The sequence below is a fragment of the Rhincodon typus genome, chromosome 1 (genome assembly GCF_021869965.1).
Source record: "Rhincodon typus isolate 14 chromosome 1, sRhiTyp1.1, whole genome shotgun sequence".
Classification (NCBI taxonomy): Eukaryota; Metazoa; Chordata; class Chondrichthyes; order Orectolobiformes; family Rhincodontidae; genus Rhincodon; species Rhincodon typus.
The window spans coordinates 160,967,282-160,994,396 of record NC_063332.1 but is presented as its reverse complement, the minus strand read 5'-3'; the positions used below and the strand labels follow the sequence as shown (position 1 = coordinate 160,994,396).

At 39.1% G+C, this 27,115-nt stretch overlaps 1 protein-coding gene across 7 annotated transcripts in view; it reads right to left on the bottom strand.

Moving 5' to 3' along the window:
* Nucleotides 1–910: 910 nt before the first annotated feature.
* LOC109917196 (restin homolog) overlaps nucleotides 911–27,115 on the bottom strand; it is a 110,417-nt gene continuing 84,212 nt past the window's right edge. For 4 of the 7 annotated variants that reach the window (XM_048596440.1, XM_048596425.1, XM_048596426.1 and 1 more), the window contains 4 exons: nucleotides 15,008–15,142; nucleotides 7,235–7,315; nucleotides 4,632–4,748; nucleotides 918–3,329 (listed from right to left, as the gene is read on the bottom strand). In XM_048596440.1, coding sequence (XP_048452397.1) covers nucleotides 4,632–4,748; nucleotides 7,235–7,315; nucleotides 15,008–15,142 — 333 coding nt within the window. In that variant the 3' untranslated portion in view covers nucleotides 918–3,329. Of the gene's footprint in view, nucleotides 3,330–4,631; nucleotides 4,749–7,234; nucleotides 7,316–15,007; nucleotides 15,143–27,115 lie in introns of all 7 variants that reach the window. The other 3 variants (XM_048596427.1, XM_048596432.1, XM_048596420.1) reach the window with 2 other exon arrangements.

Here is a 27,115-nt window from a genome sequence, read left to right as displayed (position 1 = left end):
TTTAAATTGGTGTAGTCTGGCTGTCAACTCTTCTGCTCGTGCCAACGTTATACTGTCAAACTACTGTTATATTCTACTTCTCTGAAAATATACTCCAGTATTTAGCACTCTTTTTGCCTTATCCACCTTTGTTTCTCTTTTAATGATTTATTTAAATATGTTCTGATTTTCACACTCTTTTACGTCATTTCAAGTCTTATCTTCCAAAGAATGGGTTTTCCCATTATTTCATCCACCAAAATGAACCAACTCACACTTCATTTAATTCTCATTTACTCAACTGTTATGCCTTTCTGTATTAGCTATACCCACCAATTTTGTATTAACAAATTTTCATTTCTGATCCTTGACTGCTGAGACCAAATAAGTTTTGTTAATGGTAGTTCCAGCATGGTTCCCTAATGGACAATGCTTCCCACTTGTCAATTTGACTGTCAACAGTTGTTTTCTACTTAATGGTTATCATTCAATCATTCTGCTATGTGACTCCTTTCTTTTAAAAACCACATTTGATATGAATGTTAGCATCTAGTTTAGGTCTACTAAAGAACAGTTCAGGTACACGTCAGTCATCTATGCTACACGTATACACCTCAATGCTGATCCCAGGTGACTGTGACATTTACAATATTTGTCACCTTCATAGTTTTTGAATATGATGGACACCATGGTACCAGACAGTGTTCCATACACCTGAAAACAGCAATGACTTGATTAAGATTATCCGAAAATATTTTACCTGTGTCTAACTGAGGAGTTACTCCTCAGATAAGACTAAATTTAGTCACAACTATGTACATATATTTTACTTTTGTATTTAAAAATGGCTGTGTTAGTTTCCATTTCCTTAGGAACATTGGAGGCACTAGAAAGAAGTACAATCTTCATTTCTAACACTGAATCAGAAAAAGAACTAATTTCCAGAAGAACTTTATATGTTTATTTTAATACAAAATGCATACATTTTACAATATACAAATGTATAGAAATCATTTACATGTTACTAGCTTATAAAAATAACCTTAACATTTTATTAACAAGTAAATCAACAAGATTTTAAGTAATTTTTACTGTTATTTAATAAACAATTTATAAATGTGTGATGTACAACCATTTAAGAAACAGTGGTGACTACAATACATTAATTCAGTATTCTGTACATTAGAAATCTGCTGACATTTTTCTTATGCTTCTATCTTAATAAAACACATCTAAACTTTATTCCATTTGTTTTGCAAGGCCCTTGTGTATTAAGGAATATTCTCAAGACCATGTCGTATTAAGAACCAATAATTAGCCTTGTAAGTGTTTGGCTTGGACAGACAAAATTCAGACATGGCTTGTGCAGAAACTTAGTATTATGATTTTAATTCTTCTCTGCCTCTATAAGGCACTGAAGGATATATAACACATAAAAAACAAAATGCAAATCTGTTGTGTTGTATATAATATATATACACACACATGTACATTCCCATATTGATATATAAATATGTGTGTGTATATATACATATACCTACATATTATATACATACCTTTTTTGCCATACTGGAAATGAAATAAGTAAAGCTGTGGAGATTGTTCCACATCCGCTGGTTTTATGTAAATGGATTAAAGTTTAGATTTGCTGTTTGTCACAAGGCCACAGTACGATCAACAAATCATGCACTGAAGTTTTCTATTAACAAACATTACAAGGGTCTGGAGAAAAGCAATTGCAAAGGGAACACCGCATTTCATCCATTTCCTCATTTGAGCAGAATCACTATGTCGCATGCAAAAAAACATAAATTACTGATTTTGGATTATCCAAATTCTTTGCCAGTCAGTAAAAGCTCAACATCACTGGCAAAATATATTGTCAAATTAAATTGTTTCCATCTATTTCATTACAGATTAAATAGGACAGAGTATAAATTTTGCATTGACATTAATCATGATTCACTTATGCGGTTCAATGGGAAAAACGTTAGTTTTGTAACATTTTGTACAAATGAATATATTTCTGTTAATAACATAACACAGTTTGCAATTACCATCATAGGAGCCTAAATAAACTAAGGAATTCGGCATGATATTGAATATCAAAGAATTCCAAAGTTTAGTAATTTGCATGTTTTATTGTGGGTATCAGAGAATTTATAAACTTATGAAATAGTTCTTTTAGGAATTTTCAGGAAGTGATTTACACCACAGGAAGAGCTGTCATTACTGCAGAGGTTTCCGTTTAGCCAAATACCAGGACTGATACTACAGCAGCAACCAATGAATTACCCTTTTTTAATGACAAATTATCAATAGCTTTGGAAGGGGTTTTCTTGCAAGAACAACTTTAGGAAGAAAACTTTTACTTTTGTAAAATGCTTCTAAGTTGTTAATGCAGTATTATTTCTTTAAAAAATAAATTTAAAAGTACTTGTTGCTTGTTCAGGTGCAATAGACAATGAAAAGTGCAAACAAGTTGTCTTATACTGTACACATAATATACAAATATAGAACAAACAGGGAGTAAGCACTATTGCCTCCTGAATTGGATCCTGAGACACACTTCAAAAGAAGTGAAATGTTAAACAAATTTGCTTAGTGGCAACTGTGCTTAATAGATCTCCTTTCAAAATAAAAGGGCTTTTAACCAAAACCTGCACACATGCCACCAGAAGAATTGTGCAGTACACTGATTCTTCACCTTCTGCACGCGTACAGGTTTGTTGCACACAACATACATGTATGGATAGAAGTTTCATTTATACAACTGAAATTAACTTAACAGAGGTTCTTTTGTTTGTTATTTGTCCAAGGCATTGATCATCAGCACAAATAGGTTTGATGATGGAATATGCAAAAAGATAAGCCAAATTTTAAGACATGTTTTGTTTTAGAATGCGTAAATAAGGAAAGTTGTATGCTGAGCTTTGAGTGTTGCTCTTCCATCTGTTTTCAGCAGGGCAATAGCATTGCAGCATATTTCTGTTAAGAACTTTGCTGTGGACTTGTTACATATCATAAGTCATGTTACTAAGTCAGTACTTTCTTTTCTACTAAAAAAAGATGAAAAGTGCACAAAGATATTTGACATAAAAGGCCAAGTGTAAAGATACAGAACTTTGGCCAAGAACACAAACCAGAAATAATAGGGTGCTAATATAAAAATTAAATAGATATACGTGGTAACAAGTGAAAGGAGAAGATACAAGGCTATGGTTTTGTTGGGATTTAGCACCGAATGGAAGTGAGGAAGAGTTCATTCAGCAGAGACAGCAGATTTACCAGATAACTCTATTTGACAAATAGCAGTGCACGTTTAGATCTTCAGGTTTTAAACTTCATACCTGTAAAGATTTTCAGAAAAAAAAATAAATGTGATATAATAACAAAGGTATGACATGCAGTAACTTCACATACAACTATGAAATTCTGCATACACAGAGCTCATAACCTTTTATGGATTTCATGACAGCAGAGCAACGCTATGTGACACAAACTAAATTACCTTGTCTTTCAGAGCAACTACATTCTAAATCAATGTAAAGTATGGGGCTAGATTCATAAATGTTTGGCCAGTTAGATTACATGATACGATGAAGCTTAAAAATTCATGAAGTTGTTAGTTTTTGCTATCCACAATCCAATTTGTTGAGTCAATTTAAACATTACAATATGTCTACAAGGAGTAAGTAGGTGTAAATTTTAATTCCAACATCGGTTTGACTGTTAAACACTTGAGTTGATTTTATGCAGAATTACATAAGATGCTATTCAGTGAGACATTAAATGCATCAGTATTTGTTCCAAAGGTTCCATAATAACATTGTGCATTATAAAAATGATGAAATCATGCAGTTAAATTTGTAGCCCTCTATCTTTTGCCCTTATAACAATTACTTGGATAGCCCAAACAAAGTACATTTCATTATGGGCAAGACTTTGTTGTATCAGGATACCTAATGACATTGTGCATATTCAAGTGTTTAAATGCATTTTTTGTCTGTTAATTTGCCAAAAGTGTGGACTAATAATATTGCAGTGAAGGCAACAGGGCACCTGGAATTGAGTGAAGCAACTGTGCATATCCTTAAGAATCTAAATAACTACATGATACAGGGCAGGGTGACAGCAGAATGGCATTGTCACTAGACTAGCAATGAGGAGGGCCAGGCTAATTCCCTGCAAAATGGGCTCAAATTCTGCCACTGACATTTGTAGAATTGGTTCAACTTACAAAAACTGGAATTGAAAACTATTCTCAGTAATGACGGGACATGAAATCATCATTGATTGCGCTAAACAAAAATAAAAATCTGGCTGACTCTCATCCTTACCTGATCTGGTTTATATGTGACTCCAGACCCACAGCAATGGGCCATTTTAGACAAGCCATTTAATTCAAGGGCCACTTTAATGGATAACCAATGCTAGCTGTGCCAGCAATGCCCACACCCCATGAAGAATTCAGAAACAAATTACCAGTGCAGAGTTGGAAGTGTAAATTAAAATAGGTGAATTCCATGTCAAATAACAGACATAAAGAAAAGTAGCAAAGGGAAATAAAGATTGCGTTGAGAGGAAAAAAAAAGAGCTGATTATTTTAAAAATGTAAAGCTTGACATTTTGAAACTCTTAAACAAACTTACTTATATTCTTCTCATTAATCGTTGCCTATTGTTCAGCTTTTGTTTGCAGATGTCTTCTGAGGATTGAGGAATCTCAGGTGTCCCATGATGCCCTGGAGGTGAACTTGCTGACCTTGACTGGGACAGAAGTAAAATCTTTGATTAATTACTTAATAAGGGATGGGGAGGATCGATAACTGAACTAGAAGCTGACTAATTAACACACCACTGATTTTAATGCATAACCCGAGAGATTGCACAATCTGTGGTTGGGTGATCTTGCAGACTATTGACCAGATAAGATCACGAGTTCAAGTCCCATTCCAAGACCCAAGCACAAATATCAAGCATGATGCTCCAGTGCAGTACTGAGGGAGTCATGCATTGGAAATGCCGATTTTCAGTTGTCCCAGTTGGCCTCCTCGTGGGCTGAAACCCCAATCTACTTTTTGACAATGATCTGAAGAGTTATCCATAGTTTCTCTCAATCAACAACACAAACACAGATTATCTGCTCATTGTCACATTTCCATTTGTGAGAGTTAGTGTATGCTGTCATGTTTCTGATATGGCCATAATGTTTACATCTCATCAGCTGTCAAGCACTTTGAGATCTTCTTTGGTATGGAAAGCAGGCTATATTTTCTTTTAATATTTGTTCTTGAGATATGAGCATCACTGGCAAGGCCAGCTTTTGTTGCCCATCCATAACTGCCCACGAGAATGTGGTGAATTGTCACAGTCCATTGGCATACACCCACAGTCCTTTTTTTCTTCAGCAGCTTGATATGACTGACTTCCTAAATCATTTTGAATGGCAGCTAAGAGCTGGTACATGCAAGTCAAACCAGGTTCATTCTAAACAAACCTCCTCTGAATTACATTAAAGAACCAAATAGGTTTTAATGACAATCTAATAGTTTCTTGGTCATTATTAATGAGATTAGCATATCATATCAAATTTATTGATGGAATCTGTCAACTGCCTTTGTGGGATTTAAGCTCAAGTCTCCAGAGTACTAGTTGTGGCCCTCAGGATTAATAATTCAGCAACATCACAGCTACAATATTGTGGCATTTGGAGCCCAGCAAACATTGGAGATGTCCTCAAAGCAGCAGACCAGAACTGGGGGCCAGGCTTGGGGGTGCACTGCTCTAAGAACATTTTGAGGAACCCACCCAATCCCAAAGCAACCATACCCACTTGGCCACAGATACAGACACAAGGCACTCTATGGAGGATTTTCCTGTCCACAGGAGACAGCAGCTTTGGCAAATTCTTAATATAAAGGCACTTTGAGACCTTGGCATCTTCTCCTTTCCATACCTGCAAATGTCAGGCTCCTAATGACCCTTAACTAGATGGCAACGATGTCCTCTGGCCAATAGAATATGATCTCAGAGTCCATGTCCCGATCCTAAACAGAAAATCCTATTCATGGCAATCATGAATTAGCACCCACAGTGCGGTAAAACTAGATTTATGGCACATATTCACATACAGTCACAACTTTGCTGGCATTTAAAAATGATGGCAAGAACTAATTCTGAGATTCCATGCCCGATTCCCAGCACCCAGAATAATCAGTAGTGTGGGATAACAGTGCAGGTAGTAAGTCCACATCCTGCACTCCTGATCTTGCAGCTTCTATTGTGGGTTTAGGCATTTGTCAGAATGCCCTCATAATATTTGTAGAGTCATGCCAGTTTCTCCATGAGTCACAGTTTAAAGCCCCTCAGAGGAGTTACGAGCCATAGTCTGGATATAGGAACCTTTGAAAAGGAAAGGTTAATGCCCCTACGCCACTTCCCTGCCAACTCATGTCTTCTACCAGCCCCTAATGGTCTATCATAACCTTCATGTCAACCATTTCCCTTCCCACCCACCGTGAATGGCTCCTCATATCCTTCAATGACAATTATACACTGTATATTATACATGAACCCTACAGTAACAATGGTATGTGAAAAACTGCTTTAAAATGCACATTCATCATTTTCTTTTAAAAATACTGCTATTTATACAAACCTATGAATGTGTCAATCATACAGAATTTTAAAGTGCAACTAACATTTTACAATCATTTAAAACTAAAGATCGTGTGCAAATAAACACTGAGTCATTGACAAAATAGATCACAGAAAAATAGCAGTTTAACTTCATATAGAAGTCAAGCATTCTTCTCCTGTGCAGCTTAGTAAGCAGAGTCAAAAGGTGTGCGCGCCAGATGGATTGGCTATGCTAAATTGCCCATAGTGTCCAATGATATGTTGGTTAGGCGGATTAGCCATGGAAGGTGCAGGGTTGCAGGGATAGGTGGGTCTGGCTGGGATGCTCTGAGGATCAGTGTGGACTTGTTAGGCCAAATAGCCTGTTTCCACACTAACGGGTACTATGAGGATACTATGAATGGTTTTATGAGCAAGTAAATTGAGCTAACCAGCTCAGTATTGAAAATCTGGGCCTGAATATCTGCCTTCAAAATAACCATCAAAATATCATATAATCTAAAAAATTCTAATCATAGTAAAAACACAAAACAATAGAACAGAAAATTAAGCAGTCAACTTTCTTGTACTCTAAATTATATGACCATATATATAGAGAATGTAACATTACTTACTGCTTTGTGTTCCAGTGTTTTTGGCAATTCAATTCTGGCACCAAGAAAACTTGTTGGTACTAGACCTCGCCTTCCATTAACCTGTGAAAACAATACCTTGAACATCCAGGAAACATTTTACAACTGATAATAAATCATATGCTCTTTCTCGCACACAAAGAAATTTACAAGTTTCCAAGTTACAGAAATTGAGTTTACAAACAGCATTCTCAGAAAAATTGAGCAAACTCATATTACGGCTTTGTGTAAATACCTGGCGTGAGAAACAGCAATTTACGAGACAAAAATCATATTCTGAGTGTATAAATTGAAATCAAACCCCAAAATACAGAAAAGTCAAGCATCCAGCTTCCTAAGCTGCCCAGAGACATCAACCCACATTTATTTTTCCAAGGGAAATAATGTCCACTTTCTTGTTTCCAAATGAGGATCTGGACAGTTTTCCTCCAGCTATTATTTTATGGAAAATTTGAAGTTAGGAGGAAGCTAGGAATCCAATTAAGAATCATGTTATAATAAACCCAAGAATAATGTTGTGCTAACAGAGAAAGCTGCAGGTCAAACAAGCATGAATGAATCATAATAAATTAGTCTATCATGTTTACAGCCAGCTTTTTGGACAGCAAGACTTTGTGTCAACTGCATGCATGCCAGTTGTCAGCATGTACCCAAAGCATAGTGTATAGCAGTTCAGGATGATTCAATCATCGAAACTCCAAACCCCTGGCACAGGGTAGGCCTCAGTGAACAAACTTTAATTCACCCTGGAATCAATCAATTTCACGGCAACTTCAAAAGTGTTTTGCAAACAGTTTGCATTTTTGGTTATTTATTTTGCAAGTAGTACTTGTAAGTGGTTAGCAAGCTGACAGAAAACAGGAACTAAAATTACTTCAGAAGAACCTGTAGCAATGGTTCAGTTTTTTTATTAACGGATTGTGTGTTTTATTCCACCTTCTAGTTACATTGCTCAGAATTTCCTAGTGTGTAAACATTGGAGGCAGTGGCAAGAAAATTTGGAAAATACAGAGTGAGTGAAATAAATGAGGTGCTGAATTTTTCCAGCCCCTAAATGAGATGGGCAATGATGAGTCAGTTAGGAAAGTATAGCAAAATTAGAAACATTAGATTCCTGATGTAAGGAAAAAGCTGGAAGTACAATTTTCTACGCAAGATTTCACCAATAAGACAAGAGTCTCATTAGTGGACAGCAAGAGACGATTTTGTTTGCATTAACATCTCATTATTACCTCTTCATTATCACCTCATTGATATCCAGCTTTCTATTCCCCCAAGCGGTGGAGAGAATGTAGACAGTGACAATTCAAGACGAGAAAGTCAGAGCGGATATTTGGCAGCTCCATTTCAATGCTTGCTTCATCAAGCCTCTGTTTTGGCCAACAGTACCCAACAGCTCCAGGTAAGCACCATAGGCAGCGATCTCCCAACCCCCAATCCACAGATATTGTCATCGGACTAGCACTAGGTTCAACACACCATCATGGGACATCTCCAGCTCACTTAGAATGTCCCGGTTCAATACTGTACTTTGCAGCACACCAAAACCTCTCATTAGAATGCTGCTACCAGGCCATTTTGCACACAGGGACAAGCACCCATTTTGTGGATTGGTCTAGGGAGTAATTCAGGGCTTCTTGCTTTCTCTCTTGGCACTCGTTCATTTTGTACCTTCTTGAATGCTCACAGCATCTTCACCTTGCCTTTTTGCACTTTGCTGTCTTCATTCATAACATAAAAGGCTCACAGTACTTCTGCCTTGCTTTGCTTTGTGGTGCATTCACAAAACCAGGCCACTTGTCATGTTTGCTAGCAATGATCAGTCAGGGAGTTGGGTGTGTTTTTTTATGGTCACATGTTACATCAATGTCACTCCTACAGCGTGTGCCAGCAGCTTGCGTGGCAAAGACACAAAAAGTGCTTCAACCGAATGGCCGTGCCTGAATGTCTAATGGGAGTAATCCTCAGTCAAGTGAAAAGGGACTGTCATCAGTCAGAGAGTCTCGTCACAGTCAGTCCTGGAAGGAACTGGATCTCAGTCCAGGGGCTTAGTCAGGATTAGTCAGCCACATGATGCTGTCAGGGTCAGGATTGGGTATCATTACAGTCCTGGGAGTTGGGCTGTGTTCAATTCTGCACGTTCAATGCAACCATAAATTATGATAAAATGTTACACTCCGACCCAGACATTGCAGGGGAGCTTAATACACAAGGTTTTGTGAATACGTAATTCATTCAGCAATTTTATAGCAAGGAAGAAACATATTATGAGTTATCATTTGCCACAAACTGCCAGATTACTCCTGTCTCATCAAAATATCTACTTGTGATTAAAATTAAATTTGTCTTCATTTCTCCAGCTGCAAAATACAGTCGCATGTACCCAGAGTCAACCTGCAAGTGGAACCACTTCCAGGAGATGGTCACAAAAATACAGGAGGTTCTGATTAAAAATCACTGAGATTAAATGGGAAGCTACAGGTGCATATTAAACCCACTCTTCTGCATTTTGAAATTTAATTCAGACAGAAGTAATTTATCATAAAAGCAAACATAGTCACTGCATCAGATTGGGACAGCCATCGCAGAATTCCTGACCTCACAAATTATTTTGTTTTACGTGCAGGTTAGGAGATGGCTTTAAGAGTTAGGCCTAAAAGCATCTGCATTCACATGAAAGTAGTTCTTACCAATAACTGTATAATTTATCTGACTGGGTGGTAAGTTTTGTTCACAGAACTTATTTATTTATATTAAAAGAAGCTGACTAATGGAGCTGTGCAGGTTATGATTCAGGTCTTATGTTACAAAGCAATTAAAATGAAAATGTAAAAAAGCTGTCACTTTACAGACAAAACATTATATGGTAATGTTAACACTCTGTATCCTCAGGGTAAAAGGAGGGGAGTTTTAACAGTTTCTTAACATAATGGACCATAGTAGAATTTACAGCCCTAAACCTCGTGTACAACACAAGACTATCTCTGTATTTTCAGGAATTTGAAAATGAAGGTTGTGCTGCATTTTTAAATGCTTACTGCCATCTTTAATTGGACTATCAGCCAAATTCCCAGAAGGAAAGTAGTCTGCGTCAAACTTGCTGCTTAATGGCCTTTTCAAAGAAAAGACTGAATTTGTAAAGAAGCTTTTCAATATGGTGACACATTGCACAAAAGAATTGGAAAGTCTCCAGGAACACCAGGAAAACTGAATGAACCATAACTGTGAAAAAAAAACCCACAGGACTAGAAGTAATTTAATATTTAACACCAGGAAAAGTTGAATTGACATAACATACTTGTGGGTATGGAGTTAAATCTTTCATTAAGATTATCCACTAGCCAAATAAATAATGTATTTAAAAAATGGTGACTTGTTCATTATGGTAACTGCAATGTGTATTTTCAGTAGAGCACTATGAAAGTATTAGAAATCTGGATTGCTTTGCTGTTGTGAACTTGTGGACTTTGCAGCATCTGAGTAACTGTACTTTTCTTTCACCAGATCTGCTGGCCTGTTATGTACTCTACAATAAATCAGTTTCATCCAAGGTGTCTGGCATTGCTTCTTAAAAGGCAACAGGAAATGGATTTTTGTACTGACAGAAAAGGTTTAAAGACATTACATTCTGTTACTCATAACTTAGTTTACTGATGCAAAGTGGGAAATGTAATTCGTAATTTAAGTTGCTGTATCTAGGCCGTAAAAATCTGTTTCAGCATATTATTTATTATTGCACGTGTAATAGTTTAAATAGTTGAAAATACATTGGTAGTTTATACCTGTAAAAGAAATAGAATTACTTCTGAAAATTGATAAGATCTTGTAAATATAATGTGGGTGTTAGGATTATTGAATTGACTGTAATTTGATGGCAGATTAGATTTTAAAACTACAGTGGCAAGGATTCGTCTTCTCAATACAAGTATTAGCATTATGAAGATATTTGTGTAGAGTTCCTCAGTTCACTACCAATAGTGAACATTCCAAAAGAAAAAAATTATGACTTCAATAGAAAGACTACATAAGGAATATTTAAAACATGAAGCTGCAGATTGATCATTGCTAGACAGATGAGGAAAATTTATCTACAGCTAGTTATATTTTCTCTAGTTATAATGAGGAACATCACAAGATGTTTTTAAGACTGGACATAAAAGATATTTCATACCATTTCTTATGTGTACCTTTCTAGTACACTTTTATCAACTAGTCAGGATTTCCATAGCAACACTGTTATCATGGCAGGTTTCCAAAGTGTTGCCATGGAACTTCTGGTTACTTAACAGAAACCATGTTAACAACATATACTTGATAAATCTGTGTGAACACTCAGCATTTTTCTACTACACATATGGCTCATAATTAGCTTTAGGTTATTCATTTGTATATCCACTAAGATACTGGTTTAGTACATTACAGGAAATTAGTAATTTCAGTACAATTAATGGACTATTCCAGAACTGTCATTTGTATGGATGTCATAAAAGAGTTTTAGACAGTGGTGGTGTGGGAGGGGCAGGGTGGAATAAGACTTAATAGGTATTTTAAATTGCGACTGCTTCACTCAGAAGCTCTCAAGTAAAATATTACTTTTTCTTAGGAGGTGAGCATGACAAGGTAGTGGTGAACCATTGCAATTCACCTGCACTAGGTGCAACCACAGTACTGTTAGAAATCTAATTCCAGGATTTTTACCAAGTGATAGTAAAGAAATAGTGATATCTTTTCAAGTCAGGATGGTGTGCCCTTTGCAGGTGATGCTGATCCCATATATCTACTATCCTTGCCCTTCTTACTGTTAAAGGTCGTCTGTTTGCACCTTGCTGTTGAAGGAGTCTTGGTGAGTTGCTGCAGTGCATCTTGTAGCTGGTATACATTGCTGTCACTGTGTGTTGGTGATGGAGAGGTTATGCATGTGTAATATAGTTTATGGAAGGCATTATATACAGTGCTACCAAGCAGCACTTGCTCAGTAATAACCTGCTTACTGATGCTTAGTTCCTGACCTCATTACAGCCTTAGTTCAGACATGGACAAAAGAGCTGGATTCTAGAGGTGAGGTGAAAGAGACTGAGTGTGGCATCAAGCAAAACTGAAATCATTGGGAATTAGGAGGCAAATTCTTTGCTGGTTGGTTTTGGTTATTGGAGGTCAGTCACCTCCACTCCAGGACATCTCTGCAGTAGTAGTATCCTAGGCTCAACCATCTGCAGCTGCTTCATTAATGGCCTTCCCTCCACCAAATGGTCAGAAATGGGGATGTTCGTCAATATTTCACAATGTTCAGCACATCCCTTGATCCCTTTAGACATGAGCTATACTGACTTCCTTCCTGAAACCACAAAAGTTTGGCCTCAACCAGTCTCTGTGGTAGCGAATTCCAAAGGCTCACCAGTCTCTGGGTACCTTAACTTTAAGCTACAGTCACAAGTTCTTGACTCTCCCACCACTGGAACATCCTTCCTGCATCTAACCTGTTAGACCTGTTAGAATTTCATAGGTTTCTATGAGATCCCCCTTCATTCTGCTAAAACTCCAGTGAATACAGTCTTAACCTACTTATTATCTCCTCATTTGTCAATCCTGCCAACCCAGAAATCAGTGTGGTGAATCTTTGCTGCACTCCCTCTATTGCAAGAACATCCTTCCTCAGATAAAGAAACCAAAACTGCACACAATACTCCTGGTGTGACCTTGCCAATGCCTTATATAATTGCAGCAAGACATTTGTGTTCCTGTACTTAAATCCACTCACTATTAAGGCCAACATACAATTTGTGTTATTTGCTGCCTGCTGCACCTGCACGCTTACTTTTAGTGACTGGTGCATGAGGACATCAAGGTCTCACTGAATTTTTACCTCTCTCAATTTACAACCATTTAAATAATCATCTGCCTACCTATTTTTGCTACCAGAGTGGATAAACTCACATTTATTCACATCATACTGCATCTGCCATGCATTTGCCCACTCACTCTGCCTGTCCAAATCACACTGCAACATCTGTGCATCCTCCTCACAGCTCACCCTTTCACCCAGCTAGTGTCATCTGCAAATTTGAGATATTACCTTTAGTACCCCACATAAATTATTAATGCATATCGTGAAAACTGAGAGTCTAGAACCAATCCCTGCGGTACCCCATTAGCCACTACCCACCATTCGGAAAAAGACCCATTGATTCCTACTCTTTGTTTCCTGCGTGCTGAGCAATTTTCTGTTAATATCAATATACTATTCCAATCCAACGTGCTTTAATTTTACACATTATTCTCTTTTATGGGATTTTGTCGAAAGCCTTCTCCCACATTGCTCACTATATTGTGAGCAATGAGGAAATGGGGATGAGGGATGAGAGCGTGGGGGTGGTGGAATAAGTAAGTTTGCAGATGACATGAAGATTGATTGGGTGAGGAAGAAGGACTTAGGTTACTGGAGCATACAAATAGATTAGACAGATTGGCAGATCAGTGGCAGATGGAATTGAACCCTGATAAATCTGAATGATACACTTTGTAAGAAGTAATAAGACACGGGCGTACTCAATGAATGGCAGTTGTATGACCAATTTGATGTAATTATGATTGCCACTATGTTAGCCCAGTCCAGCAGAATGAGCTACTATTTAAACACAATTGAAATAACTACAATTATATTTTAACTGGTAAAACTGCAAGTCTATCCTCCAACACCAGTCAACATCCAACCTACTCTTAGTTCTTAGAAAAGTATTTTGTCTTTTTTATCATTGTAATAGCCGATCCCAAACAATGATTCGATTTACACCATTTTGACTTGCAGTTCCTTCACTGGTGCCAAATAAAAATTCTGGCACCTCCTTCCTTACAGTACCTACACCAGATCAACTACAGCAATTTAAGTGGTAGGGTTCAAGGCCTTTTGGGGATGGGCAATAAATGTTCACATCCTGTGAAAGAATAAATAAAAAAACAATATTCCATTCCATACTCAATGTGATTAATATCAGCTAATTTTACTAAGGGTCAGTCCATTGATATGATAAATCTTTGTTATTTTCACTCTTTGCGTTTATTTTGTTAAGGCAACTGCAGAGTGTAGAGTGGAGTACTTTTTAAACAAAGCAATGTATCACTTGCCAACTACTTTTGCTTGGAAAGTGAGTGAAACCAGGTCCAATCATGGCTTCACCATTGTTTATTTTACTGCACGCGAATGAGATTAAATCGGGTTTTAAGGATCATAATGACATCCATCATTATAATGGTGTCAGTCCATCAAAATGGCACTTAACATTTGGTAGTGAACCAAAACCTGTTTTTGTTCCAAGGAATTTATATACCAGAAAACTTGACAGGCTTAAAACCCAAGTAATGAAGATATCACAGAATATCAACAGATGGAAGTTAACAGTGTGGAGAGGTAAATGGTGATGATCGCAGAGAGGTTTTTATCACTGTATTGTCAATTATGAATCAAGAAATTAAAATGCAATATAATGTGACAATAAATTAATTCATGCTTGAGATAGGTTGTTCTTACATAAAAATCTATTACTGGAGACAGAATTGAGGTGCACCCATCATAAGAAAGCTTTTTAATCCAGATTCCGTTTTTATTAAATGAATTCAGATTCTACCAGCAGCTGTGGTGGGATTTGAACACATACCCCCAAAGTATTACTCTGTGTCTCTAAAATACTGTTCCAGTGACATTACCTTCTTGCCACCATCTCCTCTAAATGCAACAACAGAACAAAATAAGCTGCTTACCTCTGCCTCACAGAAGCCATCCTTTCTTTGTTTTCCATACAAGCAAATTATGTCTCCCTCTTTAAAAGCCAGTTCGTGGCTAGGATGAATATTGGGACTGTCTTGCAATGGATTATAATCATAAACAGCAAGGAACTAGAAAAGAGTATATAAGGTGCCGACAAGTTACGATTAAGACTAAATGAAATAATGTACTTAGTACATCCAACACTTAGAGATATACTTATCATTACTAATGAACTTGGACACTTTATACTAATCTTCAATCGTACAGGATTTCTTAAGAGTAGGATGCTGACTGAGAAGGTTAATATTGTTTTGAAGAGTCCAACCCTGAAGAAATATGCAACATTTAAAAACACTCACTGCTGAGACTTTACAAATAGGGGATTTTCTGTTTGCCTGGGATTGTTATTTCTCATGTTGAGATCCTGAAAACCTTTAGGGACACTGACTTTTCCTTGAACAAGTGAGAATTTTAATAAATGAATAATTAGTAACACTGAAACAATCAATTCAGGAACAAAATTACTTCTGAGAACATTCTTTTTAAACAAGGGACAATTTGCTTTCATTAAAAATTTATATGTCAGCTGTGTGTGACAGAATTTTTGAATACTCATCACTTTATTTCACTAAAATAGCATCCAGTGGGAAGTACACTTAGCATAATTAACAGAGCAATGATAGGGCCAGTATCATTAGTAATTCTTTTTAGTTTTGTTCACTGAATGGGGGTGTCATTGGCTAGGCCAGCATTTATTGCCTATCACTAAACACCCGGAGGGCAGTTAAGAGTCAACACATTGCTAAGGGTCTGGAGTCACATGTAAGCCAGACCAGATAAGGGTGGGAAGTTTCCTTCCTTTAACGAACCAGGTGGGTTTTTAATGACAATCAACAGTGATTACATAGAATCTGCACAATGTGGAGGCAGGCCATTCGGCCCATTGAGTCCACACTGACCCTCCGAAGAGCATCCCACCCAGACCCACCCCGCACTACCATATCCCTGTAACCCTGTATTTGCCATGGTAATCCACCTAGCCTGCACATCCTTGAACACTATGAGCAATTTAGCATGGCCAATCCACCTAACCTATACATCTTTGGACTGTGGGAGGAAACTGGAACACCTGGAGAAACCTACATAGATATGGGGAGAATGTTCAAACTCCACACAGACAGTGACCCGAGGGTGGAACTGAACCCAGATTCCTAGTGTTGGACAGCAGTGCTAACCACTGTGCTGCCCATGATTGACATTAGACTAGATACTTATCCCAGATTCAAATTTCAATATCTGCCATGGTGGAATTCATACCCATGTACCCAGAACATGGCTCTGGGTTACTAGCCCAGTGGCATTATCCTGAAGCTATCACCCTCCCCAAACAAAATGAGTCATTTGCTTTTACATGGAGTTGTAAAAGCATTCAAGTACAGAAATAGGCCAACTGTTCCAAACCAGTGTTTATGCTCCACCTGAACCTTTTCCTATCCCTCTTCATTAAACTTGATCAAACTTTCTTTTCCATTCTCCATCCCTGCTTATTTAATCTGCTTTTAAGTGCATCTATTCTATTCATGTTAATTACTTTTTATGGTGGTGAATTCCCCATTTTAATCACCAAAATCCTCCTGCATTACCTGCTGGAGTTGTCGGTGACTCTCTTGGGCCAGATTTTCTGAGGAGTGGCATTAAGCACAGCTTGCCCTTTCACTCCATTTTTACAAAATGAAAGAGCTCTGCGTTTAGTTTAATAACTACTCAGCAGAACACTCCAAAACTTCCAATTTGAATGGATACTTTTACAGGGTTCCAAGCAGTGTAGAATTGCTTGTGGAGTCTTCAATTTCCTAGGCAAATCTTTCAGATTCTGCTAAGATTGAGAATCGTAAGGTTCCCGTGAACAACTCCCAACTATGCTTCAGAAATGATCGGAAAATCCAGCCAGTTATATTTACAACCTCTGGTTTTAGACTGCCCCACAAATGGAAACATTTTCATGAAGTCTTGCTAACATAGAAAAGATTTACTACAAAATCATTCACGCAGGCTTTTTCTTTTGAAGTTCCATCATATAAAGGACAGTTCATTGCCATCGTGACTGCTGAGTGAATGGCAGAAAATCACAATTCAAATTTGATAACACCATTTCAAAAATAGATAAGAATTCTTATTTTGAATCAATGAAAGCAAACTTCATGATTTCAATGGTTAAATTGTAAAATTATTCAATCAAATAGTATGAAGTTCTAATTTTAAAAATAAATTATCTCAAAATTATTAGGGATTGCTATGTTAGCATTAGCAGCTGCAAGTTGATTTTCAATTTGTATTATTGCATTTAAACCTATATTCAGTCATTCCAGAGCAATGGGAAGAACACTTTTTACTTCATCGATGTTTATGGCCTGTTCATTGACACATAGAGTGAGCATTAATGCCACAAATGGGTGAGTTGGGATCGATTCAGAGGTTAATATTTTAAAAGATATAAAACCTGACTCCAATCTGTCCACTTCCAGTTCAATGGAAGCAGGAGAGACGGACAGTCACCCTGCTTCCAGGGTCCTCAATGGGACCTCTGTCCTGCGGTTTACTCCAGAGTCTTCCCCACCTGACTGGAAGCCAACCCTGTTCTATCAGGTTGATCTCCCAATGAGAAACCTGTTAAGGCCAAAAGCCAGGCATTTGTCAAGACCTCATTTGACCAGCATGTTTATACCAGCTCTTTGAAGCCTTTCCAATTAGTCCCAGTATCCTGAACTTTTGCCATGGCCCCGTTAAATTTCTCCCTTCAGGTATTTACCCAATTTTATGATGAAGTTACTAAATCTGTTTCCAATCCCTTTCTGACATTTGTTTCCAAATCATAAAGATTCGCTATACAAAATTTTAAAAAAAATACATGTTGCCTCTGGTTCCGTAGTCAATATTGTCCCCTTTAAATCAATGCTGGCTGAACAGCCAACTCCCTGATCATGGCAATAGCTTCTCCGTCAGAACCCTTCAGGATTCTGAAGGCCTCTGTTAAATCCCACCATCAGCTTGAGTTAATCAGTGGTTGCCTGTGTTAGAATACTGGAGCTGATGAGGAGAACCTTGCCTTCCTGAAACTCCTGTTTCTCAGTCTTCAAAGTGAACCGCACACCTTTTGAGATTTCAAGATAAGAAAATGACACAAAAGGTCTATTTCTCTAAAAATGCATTTCACAAATTTTGGCAAGAATTTAAATTCCCCCTGTGAGAACAGTGTATGGGCGGCATTGACGTTTTAAATTTCTACCTCACGATTCCAACCCGCTACAATGCACAGTATAATCTCTATGACAGACTCAGGCCCTTATTGAGGTCCCTGGGGCATGTGGTCCCTGCAGGGCAATTGGAAAGTGAGGAAATGTTGGTGTCCACAAGTTCTAGCTTAATTGCTTCATTAATTTTACCATGATATTGTATTTATTTGCAGTCGGAGAGTCCTGTGCTGTCTGTCGCTGGCAACAGGCCAATGTCAGAGGAGCCCTGGGCTATGATGACAGCATGGTGAATCTTCCTAAGGTTTTGGAGTAGATCTGTAGCTCGGGTTGTGGGTGTTGAGGTTGGTTGGCTCGCCGAGCTGGTTTGTTGTTCCGCAGACGTTTCGTTACCGTGCTTGGTAACATCCTCAGTTACCCTTACCATCTTGCGGCCGTTTTGTTCTGCTGTTTTCCAGGCTTGTGGGTTGTTGATGGGTGGTTTGTACTTCACACTGCGTGGTAATTCCTGGTTCCTGAGGCATCCATGTAGGAAGTAGAGTTGTTCGCGCGTTGCGCTCTCTCGTTTGGCGTAGTTTTCCCATTTCCTTGCCAGTTTGAGCGCGTTGCGCAGTAGGTCTCTAAGGTTTTGGAGTAGATCTGTAGCTCGGGTTATGGGTGTTGAGGTTGGTTGGCTCGCCCAGCTGGTTTGTTGTTCCACAGACATTTCGTTACCGTGCTTGATAACATCCTCAGTTACCCTTACCATCTTGCGGCCGTTTTGTTCTGCTGTTTTCCGGGCTTGTGGGTTGTTGATGGGTGGTTTGTACTTCACACTGCGTGGTAATACTTGATTCCTGAGGATGTTACCAAGCACGGTAACGAAATGTCTGCGGAACAACAAACCAGCTCAGTGAGCCAACCAACCTCAACATGGTGAATCTTCACAAATTGCTTCTGTTACAACTCTTTGTGAGTCAAGAGATACAGGACTGCTTATCCAAACCTCACCCCACCCCACCCCATCCCAAAAAAATGGAACCCTTGAGCTATTACAGCCCTAATCTCCTCCTGAATCTTGCTGAAACTCACAGCCCTGATTACCCACACCCTCTCCTGACCTTCCTCTTTCCCAGGTAACTGCCCCCACCATGTCACTGTCACTTCAGGACCACTCTTCCCATTGTCTTCCAGGGTTGGTTATCCCTGCTCCCCACCCACTGGCCTCCCACTGTAATATTCCCAGTCCCAGCTGCTGGCCAGGGTTTCTGGTGGCACTTTAGGGACACTGATGCATACAAGACCATGCTAATAAAGCCAGCAGGGCATCCATATCTATCCATTTTCTCCCTGCATACCACGCACTTTAAAGCTCACTTTTAATTTTTCCAACAAATATACATATTTACATGTACACTGAAAATGGTCCAACTTCAAAGTTTGAATTAAATCACACAGTAATAAGAGGACAAAAATAAACCTTCAAGAGAAACATTAAATTCACTTTTATTTTGTTCTCTGTTACAAATCACAAAGTGTTTTTCCCCTGCATTTCTTTCGCTGATCTGTACTGCACTGTGAAACCATTCTGCTGTAATTACCTCTAGTGATGATCAATACATGTAAAATTTGTGATCTTCCTGCCTTACATTTTGTGAAGGAAATTACTTGAGGGACACAGTGGCCCATAACATTCTATCCATTTGGCACAAAAAGGCTAAAATAATCTAGAAAAGATGCAACTGTTGTGTTAGTTTGACCAAGGAAATTCAAATCATTAACCTCAGGGATTAAAAAAAAAATTCTAAAGTATACTTCAATATTTTGAACCAAAATAGGGTTGATTAAATTTAACTTTTCCAGAAAACAACATCATAGTGATTAGATTCTGTCTACTCCCTAATCACGAGTCCCTTAAAATGTTTTTCTGTCAAATTGTTAATTCAAATGCAAAGGCACCTATAAATAGAGTTCCTATATATGAATCACGGTGATAACAATCACATCATTTCCCTCTTGGGAAGCCATTTAGTCACGTCTGCACCTGAATAGACAAACCAGTTATCAAGTTGTACCAGCTTTTTCTTGACCTTGCAACGTGACGTAATATATAAAGCTGAAGGGTAACACTCGGAGGACACTGGGGATTTTAATGACCTAGAAATTTGCAGGCATTTCATCGGCTTTTCAGGTGCAAAATAATTGCTATAACTCCCAAGATGGCAGGCAAAGCATGTGCCTTTATTAAAGCTAGAACTCTTTCATGCAATATGTTACTAATCACAAAAAAAATGTCCAGGATGTTCTCTCAAACAGATATTAAATATTTTTAATATACAAATGTTTCAAGTTCTGTTTGTAAAACTGGACTCTTCCGAATATAGCCGGTGCTCCATTTCTCCCTCTTCCAGTCATTTAACCCACCTCACAGTCACTAGCCAATAATCTTTTGAGGTCTACTGGAGAGCTGCTACCATTCCTATCTTTTGCTAACAAGTTTCCTGAGGCCTAACGTTGAGCATGCCAGAGCCTCATGACCATTACACATTTCAGAAATTGGTCCCTGTGCTTTGTTTGTGTGGCAGACCAGACTGAATTAACTTCTAGGGGAATGCATTTTGGATTTCACAACCGTCCAACTTCATTAATGAAATTTCTTGACATGGAAAGCTGATTAGATCGAATACAATATCATTAAAATATATATCTCAAGCTTGTTAGACAATTTTGCAGAGTCTTGAGCCTAAGGCACAGAACTCTTATTTTTAAAAGCGCTAATAGAAAGTCAGTCAAAGAAGTTAAATCGAAAAAATTTCATTCTGTAATTCAGTTTACCAGGATGTAATGAAATACTCAGCTTGGTGATCAACGTTGCACCATTAGATGCCATCACTGAAATTCTTTGGTTAATGATCCCAATGGTAAGGTCTCAGTTATGCAAAACAGTCCCCTCTAGTGCTGACACAGTGTGGAGCTGGAGGAACACAGCAGGTCAGGCAGCATCAGAGGAGCAGGAAAGCTGATGTTTCGGGTCGGGACCCTTCCATCAACTTTCCTGCTCCTCTGATGCTGCCTGGCCTGCTGTGCTCCTCCAGCTCCAAACTGTGTTGTCTCTGACTCCAACATCTGCAGTTCTTACTACCCTTCGAGTGCTGACCGCACCTGAATTTGTCAATCAATGGATAGGTGTTCATCTTGGCTTTGATCCTACTGTTGAGGTCTAAATTCACTCTGGTGGTGGTGGGTACATCGTCACCATTCACTGAGTGTGCTGGCCACTACCTAAACTCCCCGAGCTGGATTTGCCCCTTTGGGGCAGGATTCATGATTTGGGAGATTTGCCAAAGTTGCAATCTAACTCCCCCACCAGCAGGACCCAACCAAAGATATTCTCTGGACAGATGGGTGAAGACACTGCTACCTCCAATGCTGACCCACGTTCAGAACATAAGTAGATGGCTACCAAGGCTGGCAGCTTAGAATCCCCTCCTCCATTTACTGGAGCACTGTTCCAATTTTATACCTGAGTGTTAAGCCCCTACCCCTGACATTCTCTCCCATACTTACCCTCTATAAGCCTGTCATCCACCACCTATACCCATCCACTTCCCCCTCCACACCTCCTTATTCTCCCCACCCCCCCCCCCCCTTTGCACCCTCCATTCCCTCCAGTCTTCATATTTCTCCAATATCCAATTCATATTCTCCCATGCTCACTCATGCACTTTCCACAATAGACAGGACTCATGAGTCTTATTCAAGCCCCACAGGGGGGGAAAAACTCTTAGGAGCTTATAAAACTGTTAATCTAAACTAAAATCACAGTCCTCTTCACAGCTGTGTCATTGATCCCTGCAGTGCTGAATCAATTAGTGGTGTTTGGAGCTCAACCAAATATTCATTAGGAAATTCCAGTACCAAACTATGTCAACTAAACATCTGTTCCTTCAAAGGCTAAATAAATGGTTGATGCATCGATCACTGAAAAGATCAAAATTTCAATCAAGCTGCAGAGATCAAGATGCAATTGACACAGTAAAATATGATTTTCAATACTGTTCAATGTAGAAAGGGCCTTTCATCTACTGGATAAATAAATCTGAAGACATTTTCACTTACATAATGCTAGCAAATTTAACAAGGAGGTTAGTTAGCTCAGATGGCTGGATTACTGTTCTCTGATGCAGTGTAACATCAACAACATGGATGTAACTCCTTTACCAGCTGTAGTTACCATAAAGGACTCTCCTTCTCAACCTTGCCTGAGATGTGGTGACCCTCAGGTTAAACCACCACCAGTCATGTTTCTCTCTCTCTCTCTCTCTCTCTAATGAGAGAGCAGTCCTACGGCCTGGTAAGACTATGGTGAGTGCCTTAAATTTAACTATCACTTTCCTTTTGTAAACAAAGCCATATCATTAAACATTGCATTAAAATCATTCTTAACATTTCATACATTACATGTGAAGTTCATAACTCCATGACAGGCTTCTCGCATGGTTCACGATACCTTTGAGCTGATGGGAACCATGTCTCTTTCAGAAGCTGGGTCGACACCATAGAAACTGCAGGAAGTCAGAAATCACCTCTACTACAATGGAGTCACTAGTGTAAGGATTGCTGCATGTGAGCTAGTGATTGCCACTCTTAAAAATACCATATGACAGAAATGGGGCCAGAAGTGCGTTTCCAGTCTATATTTCCCCGCATCCATTAGACAATAAGATATAGAAGCAGAATTAGACCATTCAGCCCATTGAGTCTGCTCCACCATTCCATCATGGCTGATATGTTTCTTAACCCCGTTTTCCTGCCTCCTCCCTGTAACCCTTGATTCTCCTCACTAATCAAGAACCTATTTCTCTCAATAAATACACTCAATGACTTCACCTCCACAGCCTTCTGCAGCAATGAGTTCCACTCATTCACCACCCTCTGGCTGAAGAAATTCAGCCTCATCTCAGTTCTAAAGGGTTATCCCTTCACTTGATGCTGGTTTAGTGTATTGGGCTAGCAAAATGCAATCCTGGGTCTTGACTGTGGAGCAAATGCCGGAGGTCGTAGCTTAGGAATTCGCACACTCTACCACCTCAACAGCACCAGACCACCAACACCACCACCACCACCAACAACCCCCCCACCCACCCGCCCTTGGTCACAACTATTACCCATCACCCTCTTTTTAAGGGGTGAGTGGAGGTTTATTCCTTTATTAGATATTGAACAAACCTCTGAAGACCCATTGCAGCCAACAGAACTTCCGAAATACATTTCGTTGGGAGAATGTCAGGAAAACTAAATATATTTATATGCAATAAAATAGAACAAAGAACTGCATGATGCTGGAGCTCTGAAACAAACAAGAAACAGAAAATTGCTGAAGAAACTCATAGGTCTGGCAGCATTTATGGAGAGGAAGTAAAGTTAACATCTGGTATCCAGTGACCCTCCATCAATTCAGGAATAAAGGACCCGTAGAGGCTGTTTGGAGGGCATGAATTAGCATGCAGGCATAAGTGACCATGTTATGGGGGTTGGGGGATGGTTGGAAGAGAGTGTAAGGTGGCTTGTGTTGGCATGAAGAGTGTGCAGAAGTGAGGGATGGAAGAATGCTTCAAGTATAATATTTGTTTTTTAGGACCCTGAGGATCCCTGAGGCATGCTTTCCACCAAACCTTCCTCTGCCACTGGTATTGCTTAGTTCTTCTGGGGTCACCTTTCTCAGCTTCTCATCCAGTCCAACTCATTCCACAACCAAAAATTCAACATCCAGGTGGCCATTTTTAAAGGCCATGTTTGTAAAACTGGGAATTCTTTTGTCACTGCAGGCCCAACGCAGGAGCAAAACTTCAAGGCAGAGTCTGCATGAAGGAACCTTGTGGTCTGTGCCAAAAGGAGTATTATTTTTTAAACAAAATTGGAAAATTATGAATGAAATTATTCTGACATGTTGTTTTCACTGTAGAAGTCATTGGTTCTATACAGTGTATAGTGGGTGAATGAACACAGAAGTGCCAATAGCCTGGCGTGGGGTTATGAGGGGCATAGCAGGCATGGAAGGTATCACCAGAGGGTGGGAATGGAGAGACGTGAGGTGGCATGGATTGGGCATACAAAGTATGTAGAGGGTGACTATAGGTCCTTACTTGTTTCATTACAAATGAGACAACGTCACACAGGCATCAAAATGGTCCATTTAAACAGTCCCACCTCAGCGCCCGATATCTCAGGCATCTGCCTTCCACTTCTCTCGCAGATCAGCTGACCTGACTGCAGCCTGAACTCGGCACTACCCTTGTTCCCCAACCCTGGGCATTGAGATTGCACTCATGGAGCCACTCTCTCCCAAGATGGGCACATGTAGCCAGGCATTTACCCAACTCTAGCCATCCTCCACCTGGAGGGTCAATATCCAGCCTGAGATCGCTGTAATCAGCAGAGAGTCTAGTCTGAAAGCACTGAAGCCGATTATACGTTCTGCACTGACATATCGGCCAATTCAGACAGAGCAAGGTTCTGTCACACAGCAGCAACCTGGGACCTCTCACTAAGATGTTTATTGTTGCTTTTTGTTCCCAAATTCGAGACCAGCTCAGTACATTATCTGTTTACAAAGAGGATTTTGCATAATGGAACGTACACACTGCTTAAATTCCAGATCCTTTTTCAGCTGGTATCTGGTATCAACCACGGCCAAAAGAAAACTGAAGAGATCTTTTGTCATTTTCTTCAAAGGAGAAAGCAGCAAAAAATCTCTTAATGTTCACTGTTGCTATGCCTACTGCACCTTGTGTAACTACATTGACTGTCAAAACTATTCCATTACATCAACAAAGCAACAGCTAAAAGGAGATGAAGATTGGTTTGATGGGCTTTCTACCTATTAATCTCCATTATACACCAGGAAGCAGAGGGGCATAGAAATCACAAACCAGTTTTGATTCATCATTTGCCCATTTTTATACTAATATCCCTCAGGGTAGGACTACACTAAGTTATAAACATCACAACGACTTGAAACATCAGACACAATTGAAAAGACACTGTTGGTTTCCAACTACAGTAAATTTCTCTATTGACAGTAGGTAGGATTTTCTCAATCAAACAGTCTTTTTTTCTTTCTGGCTCAATAAACCAGGGAAAGTTTAGTTTGGATAGTGATGCCAACAGACTAGAGGAAGAAATGGAAGTTCGCAGAACACAACACAAATGGTGACGAACACAGAAAGGCTAACATCTGTTTCCTAATTAAATTTTAGAAATATTAAAAATGCCTACACATGATTAGAATTTGATGAGTAAATAGGGTGGTTAAGATTGTTACAACTATTCAGCTGCAGGAGATAAAACTGCATAATCACTGCAGCCTGAACCCCTGCATAGTGCAATCAGTAAGTTATATCAGATATGACTGCTTACTGACATTTCTGCAGCTCAAAATGAGAATAGTCATTTCATTAGACAATAATTAAAGTGCATTGCTAAAGTTAAAAAAATGTTTTAAAATTAAAATCTACATACTCAGGGTTCAAAGACTTTGAGAAGGTAAACAGATCTGACTAAATGAAGTCGGATGCAAACATACAAGCAGTCACTCTCATCTCACCTCAGGAATGCAGTTCTTTTGTCCTTGTTTGGGCAAAAAGGTTTTGATGCATTCTGGAGCCAAATCCGAACTGAGTGTTGATGAGCCCTTTAGACCTGCCAATTAATTGAGGCTTGATAGCAGTCAATGACAGCCTCCATCCCTTTGCTGATGACTGAGACTAGATTGTTGGGGACAGTAATTTGTTGCATTGGGTTTATCCTGACAGTTGTAGACTTGACAACCTGGACAAATATCTACATTGTTGAGTAACTGTCAGTATTTGTAAGCAGGCCATTCAGTCCATCTAGTGTCCACTGACCCTCCAGAGAACATCCTACCCAGACCCACCCCCCTACCCCATCCCTGTAACCCTGCATTTCCCATGGCTAATCCATGTAGCCTTGCACATCCTTGGACACTATGGCCAATCCACCTAACCTGCACATCTTTGGACTGTGGGAGGAAACTGGAGCACCCGAAGGAAACCAACACAGACACGGGGAGAATGTGCAAACTCCACACAGACAGTCACCTGAGGGTGGAATCAAACCTGGGTCCCTGGCGCTGTGAGGCAGCAGTGCTAACCACTGGGCCAATGCGCAGCCCTAAATGGAACAAATTTTCATTAATAAATTTTTTTTAAATTTTGTGCTAACTCATTTAGTTCTAAATTGCTCTTAAACCAATACCTACCGGTGGAAATAATTAATTGGACTTACAGATCACTGCACATGCTACATTTTCAATATTTATTTATCATATAGGAGTTCAAGAGTTTGGGACCTAACTTTAGCAAGATTTTACTTGTAGTTTTACTGGAAATTTGCATCCTTTTGGGTGTTCAGGGAGGTTTAGAAGGTGCATACACATAAATCATTAAAATGTCATGGACAACTGCAAAAGGTAATCAAAAAAGGCTATTGGAATGGAAGCCTTTATATCTAGAGGATTAGAATACAAGGGGTTTGAAATCATTCTACAGATATAAAAAGCCCTGGTTCAACTACACTTGGAGTTTTTAGTTCTGGGCATCATACACTAGGAAGGATTGGCTTTGAAAGGAGTGCCACATAGGTGTACCAGAATGATTCCCATTCTCTAGGTGTTAATTACAAGGAAAGATTGCACAAGCTGGAAGTTGTACTCCCTAAAGAGTAATTTGATCAAAGTTAAGAGATAACAAGGTGTACAGCTGGATGAACACAGCAGGCCAAGCAGCATCAGAGGAGCAGGAAGGCTGACGTTTCGGGTCTAGACCCTTCTTCGTTTTCTGAAGAAGGGTC